Source organism: Apteryx rowi, unplaced genomic scaffold (assembly GCF_003343035.1).
Source record: "Apteryx rowi isolate R43461 unplaced genomic scaffold, aptRow1 scaffold_571, whole genome shotgun sequence".
Classification (NCBI taxonomy): Eukaryota; Metazoa; Chordata; class Aves; order Apterygiformes; family Apterygidae; genus Apteryx; species Apteryx rowi.
In genome coordinates, this window is record NW_020450840.1 from 102,469 (window position 1) to 123,677 (window position 21,209).

A 21,209-nucleotide genomic window follows, 5' to 3' on the forward strand; every position below is an offset into this window, starting at 1 on the left:
ACCAAGGCAGGGGAGCATTATCTCAGGAAGAGGACAGGCACTTACTGGGATTGCCTCATAGCTGGAATGAAGCAAAAAGGGGAGACTATCCTGGGAAATATTAATTGCATAGTGCAAGTCCTGATGGTTAATCTGCTGTACTGAGTTTCCAGTGTCAGGATGTAGCCAAATGGCTTCTGTGATCGTTGCAATGAGGAGGTATCAAGTTTTCTTGGGAGGAGGTTCTGCTGACTTTGTGTTTGGTCCTGGTCACTAAAAGAGTGTGTTCTGCTTTGTTGCCCCTGCGCAAGAAGGATGCTGGAAAATTAGGGCTTAGATAAATACATTCAGTTATTAATGGACTGGAAAGCAGACAGTATAGTAGATTAAAAGATTAAAAGAGCCTAGCCTACGCTGCTGTTCACAGAGAAGATGAAGAGTGATTTGACTGTAATACGTAAGTACCTACCTCCAGAAGGCTATAACAGAAAGCGTCTCAGTCTAGCAGGCAAAAGCTAAAGCAAGGGCTAGAAGCTGGAGTCAGTCTGGAAAACGAGTTCACACTGCAATCATGTATGCAGTTAACCACTGAAAAATTTACCAAGTACTGCAGTGGATTTTCCATCAGTGGGCATTTCTAAATAGAGATTGGCTCTTTTTCTAATAGATTCAGTCTAGTTCAAAAGAGAGATAACTGCAAGAAGATTCTGTGGTTTTGTGCAAGCAGTGGGCGAGACTGGAGGAGCGCCAGTCCCTTCTTGTTCTGCAGTTCAGATTTTCTGGGATGCTTTTTTAAGGACTGTGTTGAAGCACAGGTGTGTATGGGGCACAGCAGTTGTGCGGGCATCCCCATATATAGTTTTAGTCATCTCTAAGTTGTGCTAGTGGAGTTGCAAGCATAAGGTACTCTTTCTGCTCACCCTTGCTAACTTTTTGGATGGTCTCTGCAGAACCAGTAAAAGATTCTGGATTGAAAACTCTTGCCATTGCTATACCCAGAAAGTCTCCAAGTAGGCTAGCAGGGAATGGGATGGGGAGAACACAGTGTGGGTGTTTTGGGGTCAGATACACAAAGAAAGTATAGTGCTCCCTCACCTCATTTGCAGATGTCCTTCACAGGTTATAGCTGAGTTTTAGCTGGTGCTTCCCATGTGGAGAATGGAGCGGGGCAACAGGACGACTTCCCAAGTGAGTAAATAGCTCAGCTGGGAACACCTCAGTATAAATCGCTGCCTCACTCACTTTTGGAATTAGCATGTCATGAGGTGTCTTGCTTTGTATTGCCTTCAAGGTGCCAGGTCTTGCTTTTGACTCTCTCAGATCATGCAGTTCCTTAGGTAAGTTGTAAACTCTTTCACTTATCTTATCTTTCTATAAGGTTGTGGTTGTCATTTAACGAGAACCACAGGTTTTATCTGAATTACTGCACAACTGAGGAATGCAGTAGGACTTGTAGTGGTTTATTCACATTGTGCTGACTGAAGGATGCCTAAGTGCCAGGTATCCTACACAGGGAGAGAGCAGAGCTGCATCGCTCAGGGATAGGGGTTCCAGGGCAATTTACTTGAACAAAATGTCTCCCAAGGGCAAGTCTGATGAACTGTGCTGCTGTTTTGGCCTGAGGTAGCAAGGAGCTTAAGCATTTGCCTTTACTGTAGTGGGATAATTCATGCAGGTGAAGCAGGCAAATGCTTGAAGACTTGTTCAAGGTAGGTTTGGGTGTTGCAGGTGAGCTCGTAGGCTGAGCACTGGTCTCACCTCCACAGCAGTGAAGGAGACAGTGGAAAGAAGTACCTCTGTAGCCTGGGTGCAGGTGACAAGATAGAGTCACCATGTTACCCAAACAGAAATAAGCAAGTGTGCTCTGTTGCACAAGCAAAGTGAGTCTGATTCATCTGAGACCTAGAGACCTAACATTTATGTACAGCGCTCATGGCTTGCATAYGGCCGGTACGTTTTTCTGAGCACAAAATTTGATGTGTGTACACCAGAGGTGTATACAGTACATCCTATATGCTAGGCTTGCTGTACTGATGATCCACTTAGTGCAATGGGAACAGTCAAGATTTCCAGATAAACATCAGATTCTGCTGGGACAAGATTTCTGGGTGGAAGAGAGGAGCTGTCCTCCTCTCTTCCACCCAGGGAAAAGGAGATCTGTGTTAGCTCTATGCCCAGCTCCCTGCAAGAGGAGGACTCACTCCGTGTCTCTCCTCTGCATTCCTTGACTGTTAACTGAAAGACTCTGCCTTAGGGAAATAGCTTCTGATAATCAGATTGTGAAGAGGTTCAGCACCTCACACAGGTCTGGAGATTGCACTGGCAGGCAGAGTGTATTGGGTGTTGTGGGCTGTTGGTTGGAAAGGGAGTAGCAGCATGGGGAGAACAGGAGGTGAGGATAGGACATGTTGGAATGAAGGTCTGATGGAGACATAGTGGGAGAGTAGAGAGCTGGAGTAAACTCCTCTTCAGTGCTGGGCAAAGTCAGTCTCATCTAAGAATCCTTGGGTAGACTGCACTGCCCCTATAGCTAGAAATAGTCAGGTGAATACACTCCACAGTGTGTGKGGGGGACTCAGAAGGCCTGAAAATTGTGAATTTTGTGTATAAAGGATTCTTGCTGTGCTAATCACACTTAAGTCCAGATGATGTGTTTAGGCTATGACTACAAACAGTTGCAGTTGCAAGCTTTCAAAGCGCACCTGCCTGTTTACTGGAGAACTGTGTGGTGATTAAGTTGGCTCATATGCAAATGTGGCTCTGGATGCAGGCATCAGCAGGGAAAGTAAGTCCCATCTGTAATGCAGAGTAAGGGCCAACAAACCCAGAGCAGGAAAGGAGGTTGCTTTGTGAGTTCTAATGAACAAAAATTGCAGAGGAAATCAGCAATGGGGTCAAGTGTAGGTATTTGCTGTCCCGAGGTTTTTAACAGAAAAATGTGACTCGCATCGTTGATGCTGTGACATGACCAGAACCAGTCACCTTTGCTCAACAGGGCATGACTTGTTAAAGCTGACTAAGATTTCAGCAACACCTGATGACTAGTCTTGTCCTTTTAACTTGGCATCTCTTTCTGTGTGTTAGAGGGGCAGCTCATGCTTTGCCAGTGCACAGAAAATAGCAAGAGTGAGGCACCGACATACCCGAAGGCCAAAGTACACAGAGGAGCCAGAGATTCCTCTCCTGGGCACTACCTGATTTTCTAATTTCAGAAATGCTGTCTTTGCTTTGACTATCTGGGTGAAYGGAGGCCTGGTAAGGATTTGCTGAGCTACTGCAACCCACCTCTTGCTCTGCAGGCACCAGGAAGAGATGTAATGCCAGTCTAAAACCAGTTTGGTTTCTAGCTCCCATTAGTCCTGTGGAACCCAGCAGCCACTTTCTAACCAGCTAAGYAGGGGCTCTGGAGCTACCTCCTAGGGAGGGTGCTGAGGGGAAAAACCATACTGCCTGTAAGATGGAGAAGATGCCACTCAGGAAACCAGCTTTGGATCAGACCCAGGCTGGGAACAGCACAGAGCGACTTCCAGAATCAGCTATATAACAGGAGCGACTGACACCAGTAAGTGAGTTAAAGGGAAGCAGGAGTTGGCCAGACCAGTGAACAAGGCTGTGGTACATAGTGAGATGAATGACTTTTACTGCCAGGTGGATGCTGTCCCATGTGCTTTCCTTGCTCTTTCTTCGTAGGATGCGAGAAGTGGACCTGGGCTGTGGGAAGGCTCTGCTGATAAAGGAGAATGGCGAATTCTATGCAATGGGACACAAATGTCCTCACTATGGGGCCCCGCTGGTGAAAGGTCAGTCTGTGTCACTTGGTATGAGATTAAGGACAGGAATCAAAGCATCTGCAAAAGACAACCCTGCATTCATCCAGCTGAGCTGCCTGGGCATGGGTCAGTGCAGAATCTCATTGTCAGCTTTGGACAGGCAWCTTCTTGGTGAGGGAAACTCATGTTCATAAAGCTGGGATGTAGAAGCCTCCTTAAGCACTTTGCCTCAAGCTTGGTTTGCTGATGACACCAGTTTGTCACTCCTCAATAGCAGGGCTGAAGTTTCTTTGGGTAACTTTGAAGAACAGAGCTGCACTAGTATCATTAAAGTTGACTTCTGTTTTGTTCTTCAAGTGGGAGCTGAACCTTTTTTTGACTGTGTGAAACCGCCCCGGCTCATTGTCTCCAAGCAAAGCTTGGTTTTATGAGGATTTTCATATTGTTCTGTTTATTGATTTTCTTCCACAGAGGAGTTAAAATTTTTCTTTAAAAGAAAAAGAATCACTTTCTGAGTTTTATAATTTTCCAGGATGCTCAGTCTTAAACACAAACCCACTATAAATCAAATCCTGTTCACAGGGGAAGGAGGAAGCTCTTTGGACTGATGGGATACTTTCTGTAACAAAAAGAAGTGTCTCTGGTTTACTGATCAGAGTGGGATGATGTACAATGGTTTACCATTTTGGCACTTAAGAATATGCATCGTGGCACTTTCCCACAACATGGGCTTCAAGTTAAATAGGCCACTAACCAAAACCCTGAGTAACAGCAGCAGGTGGTGCCAGCCTGGCTATGTGCACGACAAGTACTTCACTAAAACTGTGGTACTTTGCTGAAGGATGGATCTTGGGGAAGATGGCTAGCTGATTTAGCAGAGAAGCTCTTCAATCAGCTGGACACATGCAGGGGGACCAGCCTGCTTGCTGGTCTGAGGAGCTTGCTCTTTGGGAATCCAATCTGCTGATTGAAGAGTTTCACATCTGTGTGAAGCAAGAACTACTGGTGCTGGCAACTCTAGGTGCCATTCAGCCAGGTCCAGAGCATGTCCAAGCTGGCCAAGCTGTCTCACAGAAACAAGATCTGAGTTACAGTAAAGGCTGCTGTGACACAGAGAGTGGCCGCCTTCTCTGGAGAGGAATGACAGGACAAGGCCCTCAGCTTCTCAGAAGGGAGTGTTTTTTCTCTCTTGATTTGTGCATATCCCCTTTTGAATATGGACAAGTGGACCACTTTACAGACCTATGCATCCTTCTGAATCCCCTCCTTGCACAGCCGTCCCAGCAGGAATGCTGGATGCAGGCTGTCTTGCTCTCAGACTTGTTTAGACATCTCTGTCTGGGGCTAGCAGCCAGCTGACCAAGATAGAAGATCCCCATGCTGCTTTTCCTGTGGCAAAAGGAGGTGAGAGCCTGCCTGCCTGTCTGAATCCTGCAGGTTGATCCCTGAAACAGTGCCACTTGCCCAGGAATCTCTCCTGGGGAGTCTAGGAAATGCTGCAAAAGTAAGTACAGGGGCTTCCCCTGCATCCCCATGCACGTTGAATGAAGAGGCTTGGCAATGTTGTACCTCAGCAAACAAAGGTGCAAACTCAGGACATGCCCAGCATGGCAGGACTGTAGCAGTTCACTCTGCCTGTGAGATCTTTTAGGCACAAATTCCAAAGTCTAAAGTAGCAGCCTCTGAGCAAACACTTGGAGGCATTTACAGTGAGCAAAACTCTGTGCTTCAGACATGACCTGTCCTTTCTTGGTAGGGTACAGTCTCTGCTATGTCAGGATCTGTTCTGAAATATGCTTGCTCTAATTAAATTATGCTTTACTTGAGGCAGCTGTTTGCTCAGGGTAGTACCATTGTTCCTGAAGTGGATGGTGGTACTGAGACCTGTAGAGGTGACTAGAAGTCCCAGGAGATTGCAGCCCAAGGTCCTGCCAGAGAGTGAAATGATGTTCTGAACTCAACAGACACTTTGTGCAGCTGTGCTCAGAGACACCAGAAGGGGTCTGTCAGTTAGGGCATTTTAAAAGGGATCCCTCATACAGGATCCAGGTTGGTAACTACGTTCACCCTCTATCCCAAATTGCTGGACCAGTCCCACATGCAAGTTAGAGAAGCCCATGTCAAGTAGCCAAGATGCAGTTCACCATCCTGGTCCAGATCCAAAGAGGAGCACAGCTGTGTGTCCTGCAGGTCAGTGACACTCATGGATGAATAGAGGAGTGTCATAGAGACATGACTGTAAAATCTGGGTTTTGAAACTACTCTGTGTGGAGTAGCACAGCTCCTGCTGCTGCAGGAAGCCCTGGGCAGCAGCCTCTGTCCTTCAAGTTGCACTCAGATTGTGAAGAAGCCCAGGAGCACTCCAGCACTGAGATAGCAGGAGAGAAACCTGACCTCTGCCTCCCATGGCCTGGCCAGATCACTGCAGCTAGATCTCAGCAGGGTTCTAGGGAGAGAAGGAGGCAGGTACAGGGAACTGCTAACTCTGCTCTACCATATTTCATGCAGGGGTTTTGTCCAAAGGAAGAGTCCGCTGTCCCTGGCATGGGGCTTGCTTCAACATCAGCACAGGTGATATAGARGACTTTCCTGGCTTGGACAGCTTACCCAGATTCCAGGTGAGAGCTTCATTCTTGAAGCAAAGAGAATGACTGTTTGAGTTGGGGTAAACAATCTTTGAAGGTGTGGAGCAAACATTTCCCAAGCACATGGTGGGATGGCAAATGGTGAGCATATCACCCATCCCTGCTTTCTCCCCACAGCTCCCATTGCCATTCTGCCTGCATCCATCCATAGGCATCAGACACTTCCTGGGAAGTTGAGGGTGGAAGTTCAGTCTAGGAGGTTTCTTATGTGTGAATACGGTGGTGCTGAGAAACCAGCTGTAAGCCTGGTTAAAGATGTCTGAGATAGACATCAAGTAAAGAAAGGTGGATTCTAAATTGAACAACATTGCATGGTTGATGTTATTTGACAGGAAACGTGCCAGGGCCTTGAACTGAGGTGAGTGCTGTGAGGGCCTCTCCAGCTCTCACACAAAGCATGCAGTGTAGCTGAGCTGATGAGACCACTGCTCTTTTCAATAGTTCTTGCACAGAAGGAAAAATAACCCTCTTCAAACCAGAGACACTCACTGTCCTACAAACTGCTGCTCTTCTGTCACCCTCAGGTGAAGATCGAGAAGGAGAAGGTGTACATTCGAGCAAGCAAGCAGGTGAGAGGCAGAGCTGCCRTTGGTATCCCAAACACAAGGCCTGTGACTTGTTCTATGTGCATGTTGAGGGGGAAAAATATTTGGCTGAGCACGGGCTTGGAGACCTCCTTGGGCAAAAGGATGTGGTTGTTCCCTTTCYACCCAAGCTCTTTTATAACAACACTGGTGTTGTCCCCACTCCTACCTGGTTACACAGGTTAAAGCTGTGAATGGATTAATGACTGTTCTCACTGATCATGGCACAGGCCCTGCAGACACAGCGGAGGACAAAGATGATGGCAAAGTGCATCTCCTTGAGCAACTATAACCTGAGCAGTACCAACGTGTTGATCGTCGGTGCAGGTATCGAGTGGCATATGTTGAAAGACCAGTGTGTGTMCCTCTCTCAGGGACAGTGTGCAGAGAACACGGTATCTGTTCTGGTATCTGTGTGCCGTTCACCTTCTCTCTCCCTTCCTGGCCTGGCCTATCCAAAAGATCAGACCAGAGCATCTTCTGGGGCTTTCTGACCTGGACATTGATAGTCCTTTGAAGATGCCCCTGTGCTCCTGGTCTGTGTAGCTTTGTAGTTCCCTGTCACAGTCCTTCATGGTGGGCACACTTAACCCTGTTCCCTCTACACACTCCCTAGATACATTACTAACTCCTGATTTCTACAACTGATGAATTTAAAGTGCTCTCAAATGTTCCTGTGATGTGAATACACATTTGCCTTTTGGGGCCTGCACACCTCTATCTAATCCCATCACAGCTGCCTACTCCAAAGCTTTCACCTCAAGCCAGTTCTCTGAAGATAACTTCTTCCATCTTCCCAGTAAACATCAAATCCCTGCATGGAATAGCAAAGCTGCCAGGCCATCTTTTTCCAGCCCTTGTCCCAGCTCCTTTTGGAATTCCAGTCATACTGTCCCAATGCACTGTTAATAAAACTGGGCTCTTTCACCACTTTTGTGCAATTGGAGTTCATGGAGCTGGGGGACCAGGCTCTGGGAGCTTCTGTCTTCTGTATTCCTTGGAGGCACTCTGTCCTTCTCCCCTGGTGAGAGCTTGTACAACCAGCTCTGTGCTTACATCAGCTCCTTGTTGCTGGAGTTTCCATTTAACAACTACTACCCAAAGCAACAAGATATTAATAATGGAAATATTTCATGGAGTCCTCCTCATGTAACCAAATCTGGAGATCCAAATTTGATAGAGGAGCTTGGAAGAGGGGAGGCTGGAGGGACACCATGTACTGGTGCTAATGTGGTGTATTTTTTGTAAAGTACACAGGTTGCAGACCAAGATATTGAACCAATGTGCAGTGAGCAAATTCTGGGAGTTTTTGTCCAGGAACCTGAGAGTCAATGTGGGACTGCCATCTCAAGCGCATCTGCCATGCAGATTTTATGCAAAGATGTGCAGATTCCCTGACAACACTGCAACTGCAATGTGTGACAACTGGGCCCAGCTGCTTAGGAGTTGACACTTCTTTCTAAAACTGGAAATAATTCCATGCAACCTGGCAGCACTACACAATACAATTCTTGTGGATAGACTTATGGAGTGAATCCCATTTAGAGTTTGTCTGTTTCTGGAGTTGGTTGAACACTAGGCTGGATCATGTCCTTTAGTGAAATGGCACTTGGTGAAATGGAAGGGGCTGGGAGGAAACAAGCTGTCCTGTGATAGATCTGGGGCTGGGAGGAAACAGCTGCTCTGGGCATGTGGATTATTCTCACTAGATTACAGCCCCTAAGCCACCAAATCCAAGCTGTGGAAATGCAGAGCACATTGTGATCTGCCACTCCAACTAAGTCACAGCCCGAAGCCTGAGTAGAGATGGGAAGAACCAGTTTGGCCTGCTTTTCCCTTGCTGCTGGGCAGCATCTTTATCTTCCTTGTGATCCTGCTCTTTGTTGAATAAAAGCTGGAGTCTGACACTCATGCATTCTGAAGTCAGTGAGCCTATCCTGGGAGTAAGATGTGGCTAAATGAGACCAGCTGTAAGCAAAGTTACCCAACAGATAATGTTAACAGTAATTGAAAGAGCTTTCTCAGGCTTGAACAGCTGAATTTTCAGCTCTTTTAAAGACCAAGATCTAATTCTGGTCAACAGGAGCAGATTTCAAACCAGGGTGCATGAGGAAGAAGTGGTGAGAAAGGACTGCCTAACCAACCCTGTGTCAAGGAGTGAGATGTAGCCCTGCCCAGAAGAGCTCAGGGCAAACAAGAGCAGCCCATTGATTTAGTTTGCTCAAAGCTATCAATTGCATCGCTGCAGTACTTGATTCAGAAATGTCCTCTTCCATTATCCATGTTGAAATCCATTTGCATTTGGATGAGTTCTTTACTGTCAAAAATTTGAATGTGCGAGAAGGGCTCATTAGAGATTCAATACTGGAATCAGTGCAGAGTCAGTCCTTGCTCAGCATGTTCTCCAGGCCACATGCACAAGATGAGCACCCTGCTTTCTCTTCTTCCACCATTCCCTGGCTTCATCAGTAGGAGCATGGTGTTGACAAACCAAAACAGGATAGAGTGTCCAGGTTCATCTTMTCTTCATTGGTATTACTGAAACTGTGGCTCTTAGAATCTTTGTTATTGAACAGGGCTTCGTAGGCTGAAAAGAGACTCAGTATTTCTAACTTGGATTTTCATATCTCATCTGTTTGGCCAGGTAAGAAGGGATGTGCCACATCAGGCTGCTTGGTTACAGGTGGGATAGCACACTCTCAGGTAGCCACTTATTTGAATGGGGCCCTCACATTATCATCCTCTGTCTCAAGCCTCTCATTCAGGGAGCAATGTTAGAGATCAGGCTTGCATATCGCCTTTTTTTCTGGGTTTAAAAACAACCTCCCTCCCCCTGGTAAGAAATTACATACAAAATCCTCTATAGGAAAGTGTGTGACCAGCACTCTGGCCTGCATGGGGGCACACTGTGATGGAGGGTCTGAGCCCATTTTGGAGATAGTCATACATGTGCAGAAGCTACCGACAGTCACCTGCTGGCCCTTTGCCACTGAGGCTCTTGGAGAACTTTGTGCCCTGGTATTTGGCTATAAACTCATCAGGAACTTGGTCAACAAATGATTTTTGGAAAAAAGTTGGAAGAACCAGGGACTATTTTGTTTGATATCTTGGTCCTGCCACATTGCAGAGCTGCGGCTGTATGCTCAAGCTGAGGGACAAGGACTTCTAGGGTGCAGAGGGAGAGGCTGCAGGTGAATGACTCTTCTCAAACTAGGGGAATGTAATGGTTTGAGCATCTGCTCAAGAAGTCCCATAGATGATTAATGTAACATTCGCATGGACAGAGGATTCTTCTTCCTGCCTTGGACATGGAAATACAGACAGTCTCCCATGCAAATGGCTGTGTCCTTTCTTTAGAAGCGGCCATATGCCATTTGACTTAGGAAGTGCCATAAAGTAAGGTCAAGACTTATGGAAGCAGTGATTTTAGAATCAGTCTCTGTGTGGGATGCTAGGTTTAGGGGGCAAAGGGCTCAGACCCTTGGACACAAAGGACATAGGTCCGGCAGCACTGCTAACTCTAGGCCTCTGCCTTTGCAGGTGCAATGCCATATCTTCTGTTTTCTAACTTATCAAGTTCTGTTTCAAACCAAGAATGACATCTTTCACTTCCTGTTGAGAAACTGTGTCAGGATCACTGTTCTTAGCACTTGAGTATTTTCATCTGTCAAATACAACATATATATAGCTAACACTGGTCTTCTCTTAGGTGCAGCTGGGTTAGTCTGTGCAGAGACTTTGCGCCAGGAGGGTTTCTCAGACAGGATTGTAATGTGCACGATGGACAGACACTTGCCCTATGACAGACCAAAGCTCAGTAAGGTTTGTATCACCTTGAGYATGTCACTTTCCTCCTGATTTTTAAAATTTGCTCTAGGACCTTATACCACCATTATTCATTGCACCAACATGTTTCTTCTTCTTCATTCATCCCATCTCTCTTTTTCCTTGAATTTTCTGTTAGTGACTGAAAGATGAAACTCAAAAGAGGAATTGTACAAACTCTTAACTAAGAGTTCACCAGTGCAGAAACAAGGGCATTCTGCATAGGTCCAATAACAGCTAACTCAGCCAGCTCATGCCTGGATGGATCTGTTAACTTCAATTCTTTCTTATGTTTCTAGAACAAAATCTTTAGAACAATGAAATGGGACTTGTAAATCTTTGTTTCTTAAACAAAAAGAATTATGTTGGCTACCCAAGTTTTTATTAGCACATGGTTCTTGCTGCCCAGTGTTGTTCCATGTTATAAGTATCCACACTGCTGGTTATCATCACATCTTGATTGCATTACACAGGTCACTTTCTCTGGCATACATCTCTTTTTGCATGCCAATTTGCAGAGACAGAATGATTTTCTAATATCATTTTTAATACTGATTTCTGGATCTTACTTGATATCAGACAGTAACTCATGTTGAACAGCAGCATTTGGTCTTGAAGCATGGAGATAACATAAGAACAGGCAGTATGTGTATTCCCCCTTATGGCAGGGATGCTTATCTATAGGACTGGTACTCTACAACCAGAGCATTTAACTCCCCTTCAAGCCTCAAGGCAAAGTGATTGTCAAAGGAATGCAAATATGCACATGGCTTTTTGAGAGCTTTCAAGTCATTGTTATGCATGGACAAGATATACTTGGGGTGAGGAATAGCTGGTTCAGTCTGAATCCAGGGTTCACAGAAGTTGTGCAGGTGAGCTCTGAGAAGGCTGCAGTCATGGTCCCAGCCAGGCAACTCTCTGAAACTCTCCTTCCCCTTGAATAGATGTTAATCTGCCTGTTCTGTTCTCCCTTAAATAGTAAAAAACATTGCACACAACAGATGTGTTATAACTTGTTAAACACCCCACTAAACACCTCTGGCTGCAGTTGCTTCTGAAAGGTGCGTAAAGCCCATATTAAAAAAAAGGTAGAATATTCTAGAACAGAATAGAAAAAAGGTAGATTTTTCTTAATCCTATTGTGAGTGGGACTAACCCTGGAAAGAGTCAATAAAGGGGGAATACGTAAAGCTGTGGGCAGTGGACTTCTTGTCTCCTGAAACTGCAGCATTGCCCTGCCTCTGTTTTGCTGAACATCTGTTATCAGTTCATCCCAAGCTCCCTCAGGACTGTGTTCCTCTTTGAGCCCTTTGGACCATGACCTGCTCCCTGGTGTGCTGACTTCTCTGTTCCCATTGCAGGAGCAGTGGAATGCAGTGAAACTCGTATTAGTTGTGTATTGCTATGTGCTACCCTCGCTGCACACCGGCATGGGAACCACTGCTCCAAAGTCATGGGGGTTGAAAGTTCCTCTCTTGATAAACATTGGGTGTTGAAAGAATTTGCAGTAAAACCCCTATAACCCTGCACCAACTAAACTCTGCCTCAAGTCCTAGGATACTGCCCTCTTCTGAATACAGCGTTATCTGAAGTTACATTAAGGGCAYGCACTGCTGTGCCTCCACTCACCCTAGTCCCTGACCAAGCCATCTCCAGGGATAAGGAACTTGCACTTCAGCCCCTGGTATGTGCCTGGTTCCAAGGCAAGTTGGAGGCAGATGGTGACACCCTTGTTTCCTGCAGACCCTGTCCTTCATGGGCCAAACCCAAATGTCATGCCTGTGTGGGTAGATGATCCTGCTGCAAGTCCTATGTGATATGTTGCAGCACTTGACAATGGAGTGCGTATGGCCATGCCCATCCCCTCCACATTGCAGGTCAGGAGGGATGCACTGGAGTCTGGAGTAGCATGGGCTCGGGTCACTTAGTGCTCTGCTGAGTCCTAAGTCTCAGCTTTAGCCCACATCAGAGCTTGTGTCTACAGAGTTAGGAGGAGAGATGAGTTTGGGCTCAAATATGATCTCAGCCTGGCTTGCAAAGATAATGTAGATTTCTCTTGCCTGACTAGTGAAGGCCAGGAAGAGCAAGAACCTTTATCTTTCAGCTATAGGTGAGCAGATATGTGTCACAAATCTCTGCTTGGCTTTTGAGGGAACTTGTGGTGCTGCTCAACTTGCATCTTTTTGAAACTGTTGCTCTTGGGCTTTTGTTAAAGAATGATAATAATTTCCTATTGCTCTTTTAGCTTCCATTTCCACAAGTAACTGGTTATTTTCCAAATAATGGGGCTTTTSTTTTGCTCCTCTGAACTTCTGCATGTTATGAGAAGCTAGCTTTAAAGCTTCTTCTTTAGAGTTATTCAGTTCTGCTTTAGCTGGTCAGTGCCACTGTTGCACTGAGTTAACAGAAAAGGAATCAGGACCCAATCCAATGTCTCATGAGGACTTTTACTTGAACAAGCTTTGATTCTAGTTTCTATAGAGAAAAATCTCTTAACCAGTGCTGTAARGACAGATTTCAGGCTATTGCTAGCATGTGTTGGTAACAGGCATTYCTCCGCTTCCCTTTTCAACTCACAACTGTTAATGGGAAAATTGYTTTTTCTGCAGTCAATGGATTCCCACCCTGAGCAGATTGCCTTGCGCCCTAAAGAATTCTTCTGCACATATGACATCGAAGTCTTGACTGAAATGCAGGTGAGGAGAGTAGCATTCATATGGTGCAGTCTTAGTGTGCCTGCAGAATGTATTTTGCAAGTGCTAGCACACAAAGACTTTGTGTTTAGAAAATGTAGCAGTTGTCTTTGTTCTTGGCATACTGATTTCCTTTGCAGAAATGTTAAAAACATCTCCCTTAATTCCCGTGTTCTTTTATGCTGTGGAGCTTAGGTTGCCTGTGGTTGTTCAAAACCACAATTAAATACAATTACACCTGTGGCAGGAAAAACATCCTATACAAACTCCATTGTGATGGTGATTTCTTATCTGCCGTTTACTGAACACTCATGTGCATTTGGGTTGACCAGCTGGCCTCTAATCCAGATATTCTGTCTGCAAGCAGTGCAAGCRGCGTTTGTTTAAACATCTCTCCCCATTATTTTCTTTATACTGGGAGATCTTCAAGGATTTGTGAGATGGCAAGKAAGATGATTAAAGGTCTGGATTGGCTGAGATGTGGACAGGAACCAAGGGGACTAAAGCCTTAGAAATGAAAGAATTACTTCAGACTTAAAAATTAAAAGCATTTTTGTGGAAGGAACAGAGGCAACGGAGGAAGACACCTCTGTAGAAAAAGAGGGTGGAARTTAGTGTGATGCTCTGTCTAGGCCCAGCAGAGCGTCACTGTTTCCKCAAGGACCTGTCTGTTAAATTACGTAAACTGGCTTGTCTGAGGTGAAATAGAAGAGAGCTTCACCAAGATGAAGGGTTGTTCAGACAGAAGTGATCCGAAGTCTGGAGTGTGTGAGGTGGCTGCAGAAATACAGCTGCTTGCAGAAGCCAGGTTTAGGCATGAAATCCCAGACAGTGCCATGAGGAACACCCAAACCTGCTACTAGTCTGGCAGACCAGGAGGTTTGGGGTGTTTTATAGTGAAAGAAAGAGACAACAAATGTAGTATAAGTTATTTATAAACCATGACAAAACCACCAAATGGACATAAAGCTGAAGCAGAGGATAAACTCAGAAATGCTGTCACCTGTAGAGGGGACCAACAGGGAGTGACAGGGACAGACAGTTACAGTGCTCCAAAACAAATGACACGTGACCACCCTGTGCAGGGCATGTGAAATCAGGTGTTATTTGTTGCCCCTCTCCTTTGCTTTCATTTGTGCCCCCTCAAATATTTTTTGATTTCTTGCAGCTTCCCAGTTGACTCATTATTTTTYACCAGGCTCCATCTCCATTTGCTTGTGTTTGTCTGTCCTCCTTAGTAAGGGTGTCTCCCTCTCCGCATGGTCCCCATATGTCCAGATGAGCTGTCGTTGCCTGTGGGTGCTCAGCACAGTGCTGACAGATGTCGTGGTTTGGTGGCCGGTTCCCCTRAGCTATGGGAGCAGGACAAGTGCTCACCCAAGTACATCACTACAGCTTCTCCATGGAGGCACGTACAACCCTGAGGTGCTCCTGGAAAAGGAGGGGGCTCTGGGAACTGACTCTCGTGTGAAGGGATGAGCTCTGGCATGCTAATGGTATTGCTCCCACTGTTATGTGGGAGCCGAGCCATTCTCCCAGCTGGCAGTGCCATTTGGAAATGGAATTCAAGCTCTGAAGCGTTCCAGAGTCAACAGCTGGGTCCTGCCTTGGCCTGTTGGCTGCAGAGCATGACCACACTCACTGGCCCAAGTCAGTGAGGACGTACAAAGCCTCCTCATTACAATCCGTGATTGTCTCGCTCTTTGGTGTCATGAGTTCTTTTCTGTTGCCTGAGGCACTGGGACATGGGTGTTCCTGCTGAGCAATCTGCAATCACTAGGTTTTCCTTGTTATTCATGTGCTTGCTTTTTATCTGTTACTTTTATAGAACCCTTCTTGCCTCTCCACTCTGGTCCTCTTTCTCGCCTTTGCACATTCACACAGCACAGCATGTAGGGGCAAGGATAGGGATGGAAACGGTGGGTAGGACGGACAGTGGAGGGAAGTCAGATTTAAGTCTCATGTGGGTCTGGACCTCTTTCCACTGTGAGAGGACAGAATCTGCCATAAAATTATGATCAGAGTTCATGATGATACCAGATTCTGAGACATCCCAGGAGCAATCAAATCCTGCTTTTTTCATAACATGGCAATTCAGTCCTTCAGTGTCTCACAGCCAAACAGGATGGGATCCCTTTGATTAAATGCAGACCTTGTCATCTGAGGAATGGCTCTTAGCTCCCTTTATAGGCTACAAGGAGTTGCACTTTGCAGTCGGTGGAGCCCAAGGCACAATGCTCTCCTCCTGTGGTGGATGGCTGAAGTATGACAGATGGATTAGGCCCTAGAAGTGTCTTTCTTTCCACTGACTATAGAAGGAGCATGAGGGGAAATACTGACATCTAAAGACAGGTGAGATGAAACCCATGTGTAGTGTCTGCTGTGGGCTGATATCGCTATGATTAATATTAGCATGCAAAGGCAGAAGCACTGAGAGTCTGTGCCAGGAGATGGACAGGTTCTTGCAGTTGCATGAATATGTGAAAACACCAGTCTTCTTTTAAGAGCAGTCAGTCCTTGTCATTTGTAAATACTTGGGTTTGTCAACCTGATGTCACGGAGAGGCAGAGTGGGAGGAGATGGAGGAGGAGGAAGGCTTGCCTAGAAAATCTGGAACTAGTTTGAAAGAGGAGCACCACGAGTGCCACACCTCCTCACAGCCAGCCAAAGCATGCCATTTTGGGTGACATGAGAGAAATGTTGACAGTAGGGCAGATGGCAAACTTGTCTTTACAATAAGAAGTAAATAAGTGGGGACAGAGCAACATTTTTGGTAGGAGGCATGAATATGATCATCTGCATGTGTCTCTCCTGACTCTAGGACATTTGGGTGCCATAGGGAAAGCAGCCATCATGGGAAAGAAGGAGGAATGATGGCCTAGGGAATGTGGCTCTCTGTGCCCATTGGCAATGCAGGCAGGGGGACACACTTTTCAGGCTTTAGAAAAATCTCATGCTTAGCATGCGGGCAATGATTGTTTGTTTAGGAATGACAGGTTCTCACAGACCTGGCTTTCAATTTCTTTTAAACTCTAAAATGAGTAACAAGCACCAGGTGCTCAGCTTGTAATTGCACATTTCACAGTGGACTCAGATCTGAACAATGCTGCAGCTACCCATGTCAGAGATGCCCTGGGACTGTACAGACCTCTTCCCTTCTAAGCCTGTGTGCTTTAGCCAGTGCTAATCATCCCCTGATTTTCATCAGTAAGAAAGCAATTCACAGTTAGAAAATAGTAACAAAGGATTTGCATGCACTACACTGATTATCAAGCCAGGGTATGGAAGCCAAGAGGAGGAACCTAGAGTGCTCTGAGGTGGGCTGTGTAGTGCCTATGCCTTTTGAGGTAGTCAGCCTCTGGCTYACTGTATGGTATCTCAATATGCATCTGAGATTTCATCCCTTAACATTATTTAGAAATGATTTCAGGTTGCGGCTGTGGATATCAAGAACAAGATAGCCGTGTTCAAGGATGGATTTAAGATGGAATATAACAAACTGCTGATAGCGACTGGAAACACGTAAGCTACAAACAGACATTTTAAAGATCCAGAGAAACTATTTTATCTTAGAAAGTAGGGAGCTTGTGCCTAGGGATAAGGGATCAAACACAGCAACTGAATTTGGAGCAGGAACTTTTTGTCTGCAAGAGTGTTTGCAGAAAAAGCAAGAAACACAGGTGGATATGTCTGCACAGCAGTGCTGGATATATTTGCTCAGCCAAAGCATAAAAGCCTTTGTATCACCCAAGACTCACCCAGAAAGGAGGTAACCAACAGACACGAGGGGCTGGCTGAGCCTGGAAGGACTGCTGAAGGAATTGATACCCTCTGTATTTCATGATCAGTGCGAAGGTCAAAACAGTGTTAACAAAAATTACATATTGGAACAGTTTGGGTTCGTGAGTTGTTTGATGCTAAAGAAATTGATGGAAAATGAAATTCCAAAAGGTGGAATAATTTGCCAGCAAGCACCCTAATGCTGTCTCCCCTCTGGGCTGGCTTGGGAATCTGAAGGGGATACTGGGAAAATTCCCATTGAAATCCTCTTTTTAGAATGCAAACAGAAATGATAGCTCTGTAATTTTATTGTCCTTGAAGCCTGTTTAGAACATGGGGAGAGGAAAAATTAATGTCCAGAACTTTGAATATTTTTTTAAACAAAAGCCTCCAAAATTAAGATATCCTGAATGTTTTTAGTGGTCATTTTTGGCATATTGTTGTTCTTTTTGCCCCTCAATAATAAACAACCCTGAAAGTCAACTAATACATCCTTTAAATCTCCATCTTTCATTTCTTGTCAGCATTAAGTTTTTTCTTGACAGTGAAAGCTTAATGCTTGTCTGTTGTAACCTTAATTAGATGTTGCTGTCACTGCAACACAACAGCATCCCTTTTGTGAGAATTACTTGTAAGAGGGAAGTTTTCAAGACTAAAACTTGATTCAGACACAAAAAATAGCAGAAGTTTTCCAGGCAACTGTACACACATCTCTTGCATGGAGTGCACTTCATGGTGTTTTTTGAGAAAAATATAAATGAACAAGAGAAGGAATAGAAGCACTTTGGCCATGTGTCAGTTTGTACGGACAAGGTGCTGTGTTGTGTCCTCTGAAAACATGAAAAAAAACCCAACCCAAACCCTCAGTAATTCAAATTCAAATGTTTTGAACTAATTTAACCCTTCTGTCAGGAAATAGCTGCAAATCTTACAAAGAAAGCTATAACACTCTTTCAGATAAAACAGTTGAAGAACAGGATTCCTGTCTCCTAAGACAGAGTGTTGATTTATCTATCCTGCTCTGCACAAGCTGCTGCTGCTTCTACGGTGATAAATATTTCCTTTTCATTTTAGCCTGCTAGCTTTTTGAGATTAGCATCATTCTTACTGTGCTGAAAATAGTTGGTTGGTTTGTTAGTTTCTTTTTAATAGGGGATTTGTCAAAATTGCCATTTTAATGGGAAAATGTTGGCACTGATGACATTTCCTGATCTTTTTTAATGAAAACATTCAGAACGGTCAACTCTGAATACTACATTTTCACAGAAAATGTCAAATATCTTAGATACCACTGACTATTTCTACAGCAATGCCTTTGAACCTCACTGCCCTTTGAACGTTTTCACTACTTCAAATTTTGCCCTGTTTTGGAACAAATGCAAGCGTCTAAATCTCTCTCATTTCTGGCTCTGAGCAGCTGTACCTTGGAGAAGGAGGCTGCTGAGATCAGATCCAGACCACAGATCCAGTTACTCCCGGGCTTGCCTGCCTCTTTCCTTGTGCTCCTAACACAAATGCACAAAATTAAGTGGGCTGAATCCAGCCCCTGCAAAACTTATCACTTGGAGGAGGGATCCTTAGAAACCAGCTGAGCAGGGAGCTGCAACCCTAGCCAGGAGGGAACAGGAGAAGAATGAAGCAGGTTTAAGTGTACCACAGTTCCCTTGCATCCCTCTGGTCACCAGGAAACAGCAACACAGCCCAACCAGTGTTATCAGACACTCAGAGCTGTGAAGACTGGAAGGGATGCTTTAATCCTCAGACCAGCCCCTCTGTTTCATTCAGGTCAGGTAATGCACCTTGAGAGCACTCTATCCAGCTTATAACTTCTTGGCAAGAGCCACTGTGACAGTCATGCTGGAGGACAGGAGCTCTCCAGCCTTTGCCTGGGCACAGCTGCAGGAGAGACAATGCAGATGGACACTAAGACTGAATTCTCTAGATTTTTATTGTTTTCCTGTAAATATTTCCCCCAATGTCATTGTTACAAACAGATGCAAATGACTGAGCAGTCCTTCTGAATATTTGGTGCTGCTTCATTTTTGGAACCGATGCCTGAATTAATTAGACAAAACATGCAGAAGCCTGGGACTGCCTTGCAAGATGATCAGAGCAGATACTCTGTTACACAACACGTCATCAACAGCAATAACAGCATCATGTGTTTAAAGGCTAGTGCCTGGGAATGCGGAACGCTGCAGCAAAATGCTGTCTATGCCAGCTACCTAATAGGATTCAAAAGAGGACTAAACCTTTGGAAATACTCTCAAAATCCTTATGCACAAGCTCCAGGAACACTGGGTAAATGTTCTTAGGGTACCTAAATTACTGAGGAACTTTTTCAGATGTGAGTCGGGTATGGAGGGACCGATATTTAAAGATAGATAAGCACCAGTAAATGCATAGGGAGGACAAGATTAAAATATTACAGTGACAGTGAATATTACAGCCAAGTGCCTCTAGAAATGTACAGTGGAAACTGCACCTTCAGAGGCACATATATATATATATATATATATATATATATATATATATATCTTTGAAAATCTGGCTCCAAAGCTTCTGCTGAAAGAGAAAAAAGATCCTTGAAAGAGCCCAGTCTCCTGCTTCAGAACAGCAGCCAATCCCCAGGATGAGCACACCACCCTTTGGCCATGGCCACTGCGAACAGCTGGCTGTGGGCCAGCAGAGGCAGTTGGTGAGGCAGGACCATGTACGCTGCTGTGCAGGAACCATGTGCAGAACTTGCAGTGGTGCTTGGCTCAAAGAAGGGGTTTGGGTAAGGGAAACAGGAACTGAACCTATGTTTCCTTCAATTTGTGTTTTTCAGGCCAAAGGCTCTCAGCTGTAAAGGCAAAGAAGTGGAAAACGTGTTTAACATCCGAACTCCTGAAGATGCTAACCGTGTAGTGAAGCTCGCCACTAGCAAGAATGTAGTTATAGTGGGAGCCTCATTCCTTGGTGAGCTCTCATTTTGGCTTGGTGCTGCCTGCATCCCAGACAGGTCCTTCAGGCATGGCTGTCTTTCAGACTTATCGGGATAGTTTTCTTTACGGTTGTTAGCATAGTTTGAAATTTTACCTAAAGGTGCAGCAGGTCCCCCTCCCTCTAACTCAAACTCCAGGGCAGAAATCACCTTCCCTAGCTGTAGCAATTCAGAAGGTAGGCATGTAGCCTGAGCTAGTCAGCTGGGCTTTGTCCTCTACAATAAAGGATAAGTGGCTCCAGAGGGTGGCTCATCACCCTCCCCTAGACACCTCACCAGCTGGTGTGGATGACACAGTGGAGGCTGTTGGCTCATGAGGGAGTCTATCTGTTTAGCTTAGGTCAGACACTTCAGACAGATACAGTCATGGGAAGTGAATTCCGTTTCAAGCATCTCGCCACAACATCTACCCAAGCTCAAACAGAAATTAGGGAATCTGTCTTTCAGTTCTGTGCAGCATTCGAGGGGCCAGACCAGACTGCAACAGTTCTTGTGGAACATAAAATCTGCTCATCATGTCTTGCCCTGTGACATGATCTTGAGTTTGATTGAAGTAATCAACTGTAGGTCATTCTAATACACTGCAAGTTCACAAATCCAAGGAATATTTGTGATGCTCTTTGCTTTGATGCAACAATATGATTTCCTTTAAATGGAAAAGTATCGGTAGTATTGTATCCTGTCTGGTTGTGTAGTAGCTTCTGAATATCAATGATTCTTAATCATGGTGCAAGAAGATGAATTTCTGGAGTAGCAACCACATGCTGCACCACAATATTAGACATAGCTGTTATAATCAAAGGTATCCTGAATAAGAGACAGGCCTAATATTACTTCTACTTAAGGCACTAGTAAAATCACCTCTGATATCTTAGTTCCCTTCTAGCATCTACTCCTCTAAAAGGATTTTAAAATTAAGAAATGATCAGAAAAAAACAAGAGAAACA

At 45.1% G+C, this 21,209-nt stretch overlaps 1 protein-coding gene across 1 annotated transcript in view; it reads left to right on the forward strand.

The window, feature by feature from the left end:
- AIFM3 (apoptosis inducing factor, mitochondria associated 3) overlaps window positions 1–21,209 on the forward strand; it is a 56,801-nt gene that overhangs the window by 15,765 nt on the left and 19,827 nt on the right. Inside the window, exons 3-10 of the mRNA XM_026082317.1 lie at window positions 3,670–3,779; window positions 6,258–6,367; window positions 6,919–6,963; window positions 7,209–7,305; window positions 10,688–10,800; window positions 13,413–13,499; window positions 16,927–17,018; window positions 20,107–20,237. Of these exons, the coding sequence (XP_025938102.1) occupies window positions 3,670–3,779; window positions 6,258–6,367; window positions 6,919–6,963; window positions 7,209–7,305; window positions 10,688–10,800; window positions 13,413–13,499; window positions 16,927–17,018; window positions 20,107–20,237 (785 nt within the window). The remainder of the gene's footprint in view (window positions 1–3,669; window positions 3,780–6,257; window positions 6,368–6,918; window positions 6,964–7,208; window positions 7,306–10,687; window positions 10,801–13,412; window positions 13,500–16,926; window positions 17,019–20,106; window positions 20,238–21,209) is intronic.